We start from the raw sequence: 3,717 nt of genomic DNA on the forward strand, positions 1-3,717 counted from the left end.
ATAATAATAATAGGAGAGTGTTGTGAGTGTGTTTATGCTAATTTTATAAGAGTCGGAGTAAATACCGGATATAGTGGGTAAATAGAAGTGCTTAAAAACGGAAAGAGTTCAATAAGACTAGTTGAACTGTTGATAGATAGAAAGAGAGATGAAATATACGAATTTTCACTCACGTACATGAGAATAGGCATCATTAAACGTAGGAAAATTATGGAAGGGACAGTGAAGATGATACAACGTTTAGTACGAAAATCAAAGGAATTTGTTATGTTATTTAAAGAAGTGTCTAAAGAAGAGATTAAATGGAAAATTTGGAGTAAAATGACAGGGGACTCAGCACAAAATAAAATGATATAGTAGGAGATTGCGTCTCTCATCACACTCAACAATGGAGTGATTCCTCTGCCGACGTGGTACCGAATGTGGTTTTAAACTGATGAAGGATCCAATTATCCGAAAGTAAAGAAACATAAGCAGGAGCACAAAGAAGAGATTGAATAAATGTAAGGTAATATCGAAATCACCTTCTCATCAGATATAGTAACAATGGCCACCTTTTTTGGCTAACCATATAATGTTGTCTGGAGAAGAATTTTATAAATGGGACCACCAAGGAATTACCAAACGAAAATAAAAAATAAAAACTGAAAACTTTAAAAGGGAGATTATATAAAGTGACGGATGCTCTCTATGAGGTGTAGAGAATCAGTATCAAGTTTTCTTTAATTCCTTTTTGTCGAACTGGATAGACATTAAGAATTTTCAATGACCGAATAATTTAAACAAAGTTGTCACAGTGACACAACATAAGGAGCGGATTAATAAAGAAAAAGAACTGGGAAAACATTTTCGCAGCCAATTTGGCAAACACCTAACGATATATACCCATAAAAGGCCAACAATATCTAAAATAGAAAAAAGGAAAGAATTAAATCCGTGAAAAAGGTTGCTTCTAATTTTTTTATTCTAACAGCCATAAAGCATAAAAATGTTATATAAAGAAAGTTTTCCAATCATTTGAAACGATGGATGCTGGAACATGTAAACTTATATATATATATATATATGTAAATTTTATAGGTAACGATAAAGATGGACTCTTACTTTGTAAATGGAGGTAGCTTGTTGTTTGGATTAACAATCAAGTCGTAATCTGTCAATAATTTATTCTACACGAAAGCGAAGCCCCATATTGAAAAAATGCATGTAGCTCCAGAAGATGAAACAAGGCCATATGCACCCAGTCAAATCAAAAAACACAAGCAATTTATGTGGTGCAGTTAAATGAAGGAGAAGCCGCTTCCGTAGCACATGAACTAGAAGTGGAAGGGAAAAAAGAAATAGAGCTAACTTGGAAATAGAAGCACTGTATTCAGCGCTCCTTAAAGAAAGAAGCCAAATTAGTTTACAATAATGTGCTGAAATGAATGACAACCGAAGAATTTATTTCGACGGTGTTGTGAAGTGCGACTGTAGGATGTTGAGAGTGCTTGGTCAGGAAGCACTAGAGAAGATATAAAGAATTGAAAGAAAATGGGAAGAGGTTATTTTGGGGGTAATTATGTGATAGAACGAGTGTAAGATTAAACAAACGACAGCGCTTCCCCCTATCGACACGCAGATGGAGTATTGTGACAATCTCAAAGGGAGTTGGAAGCTTGGAAATACCTCAAAAATGACATCTAACGGCGGCCAACGCAGCAAGCGCACTACCAGTGGAGAAAACTTAGGCGGAACCATCAAGCGGTGTGAAGAAAACAATACATAAAAGTAATGCTTAAAACAAGGATTTATGACACCAAATATAAATTCATCAAATTCTTCTCTCATTTCACTTGAAGAAAAAACTGATTGAAGATATGACCGGAACAGTAACAGGAGTGGTCTGCCTACTGGCATTAACTCTAGCAGGCCAACGCTGCGACGCAGCAGCAGGGAACCCCATAAGTGCAGGTAGTTTCAAAGCACTCTGCCAATTTTCCGCCAAACTCAAGTCTTGGTCGGAGTACGCAATTTACACCGTCAAGACAGAACTAGACCAGGCAACAAAAGACTCGGTATTTATACAAAAGGTAGCTATCGCGGAAACCGTCACCACCGACAAGGACACAAAGCAAGCACTAGGGCTGCTCAGAGCCTACGTAGAAGCAACGCTAGCCACACGAGCCAGCACAAGAGAAAGCACTCTCAGGGCTGCAGTTCAAGCGGCGGCAGCAGCAGCACTAGCGGCGGGGCGAACACAAGAGGCGTTAGCTTTGTTCATGCAGGCAACAAAGAAGGACGGCCAATACATGTACTGCGTAAAGCCAAGCAGCGGCGACAGACCACCTAATGCAGTGCTCAACCCGACGCTGTGGGACGCAACGTGCGCTGAGCCACATATCAACCTGGAAGGACACAGCAGCAAGCCAGACAACGCTGTAAAGCACGGGTTCAAAAAAGTACAAGAACCGCTAGCAACTGTGACAGAAGACGCAAGCGGAAACAAAAAGTGCTTGTTAACGGCCTCAACCAACGGCGGACTGCTCGACACCGAAGCCGAGGACGCAGCAGACGACTCTAAGCGCCTTTTTGCCAATGGTCTCATAAAAGTCACCATAGCAAACGGTAATGTTGCCTTAACAGACACAGAGGCACTGCAAGGCATCAACACGAAAACACACTATGACGCTTCCCTTTTCAAAGCAGCGGGAGAAAAAGCAACAGAACTATCAAACGCAGCGCAGACAAACAACGTCAACATAGTCGAAGCTGCTTATGAAGCCATTAACAATGAAGACTTTAAAAAGAAACTGCATTCGAAAATATTAAAGACAAATGGCACAACAACTGACCAAAGCAAACTCTTTAATCGACTCGTAGGGGAAAACTCAGAAAAATTTAAAAGCACGCTGTGGAAAGCAGTCGAACAGACAACGGTGGTGATAGCATCAGATACAACCCCAACAAAGAAACAGCTGAAGGAAATCTCGGACGACAAGGCAGGATTGAATGACTTAGCGGAAGCGGCAAAGCTCATCTCAGCTCGCCCAATCGAGGGATGTAAAGAGACTGCACCAACCACGACACCAACGGCAAGCAGCAGTGAAGAAGATTGCCCAAAGAGGGGTGAAGATCAGTGCACTGGAAAATGTGAATGGGATAAGAAAAAAGAAACTTGCAAAGCTAAAGAGGAACAAGAGCAGCAAAAAAAAAAAGAAGATACAGCGACGGGCCAAGTAGCTGAACCTGGGTGTGCAAGACACAAAGATAAAACCGCTTGTGAGGCTGACAAAACAGGCGATAAGCAAAATTGTGCATGGAGGAAGGGTAAAGAGGGTGAACCAGAACCCGAAAAAGAAATGTGCCTAAATGGTAGTTTTCTACTAAACAATCAATTCGCCCTCAGCGTGGTTTCTGCTGCATTTATGAGTTTCGTAGAATTTAATAAATCTTAGGATTTTTTCTTAATTTTATGAAAAATATAGTAACTTTGGTATATTTTAACTCTTTTGTAAAACATTTGCAAATTGATGATACTTTTGTAACATTTGTATGATAGTTACCTATGGAAGTAACGTAGCATGGTGAAAAATTGAAAAACTCAGCGCTATTCTTAAATTTTATAATATGGCCTATTTTTTTATTCTATTTTTTATTGGCATTATTATTCTTAAGAACAATGAAAATTATAATAGTTATAATGCTAATAATAATAATAATGATAATAATAATAAT

General features: G+C 39.3%; 1 protein-coding gene across 1 annotated transcript; it reads left to right on the forward strand.

Moving 5' to 3' along the window:
* Positions 1–1,859: 1,859 nt before the first annotated feature.
* On the forward strand, positions 1,860–3,437 carry TEOVI_000752900 (Trypanosome variant surface glycoprotein (A-type)/Trypanosome variant surface glycoprotein C-terminal domain containing protein, putative; the record flags this gene model as incomplete). Its single annotated transcript, XM_067221251.1, has 1 exon — positions 1,860–3,437. The coding sequence occupies one exon, from the start codon at positions 1,860–1,862 to the stop codon at positions 3,435–3,437; it is 1,578 nt and encodes a 525-aa protein (XP_067077352.1).
* Between the last annotated feature and the right edge of the window lie 280 nt (positions 3,438–3,717).

This window comes from Trypanosoma equiperdum (genome assembly GCF_001457755.1).
Source record: "Trypanosoma equiperdum strain OVI genome assembly, contig: ctg_1371, whole genome shotgun sequence".
NCBI lineage: Eukaryota > Euglenozoa > Kinetoplastea > Trypanosomatida > Trypanosomatidae > Trypanosoma > Trypanosoma equiperdum.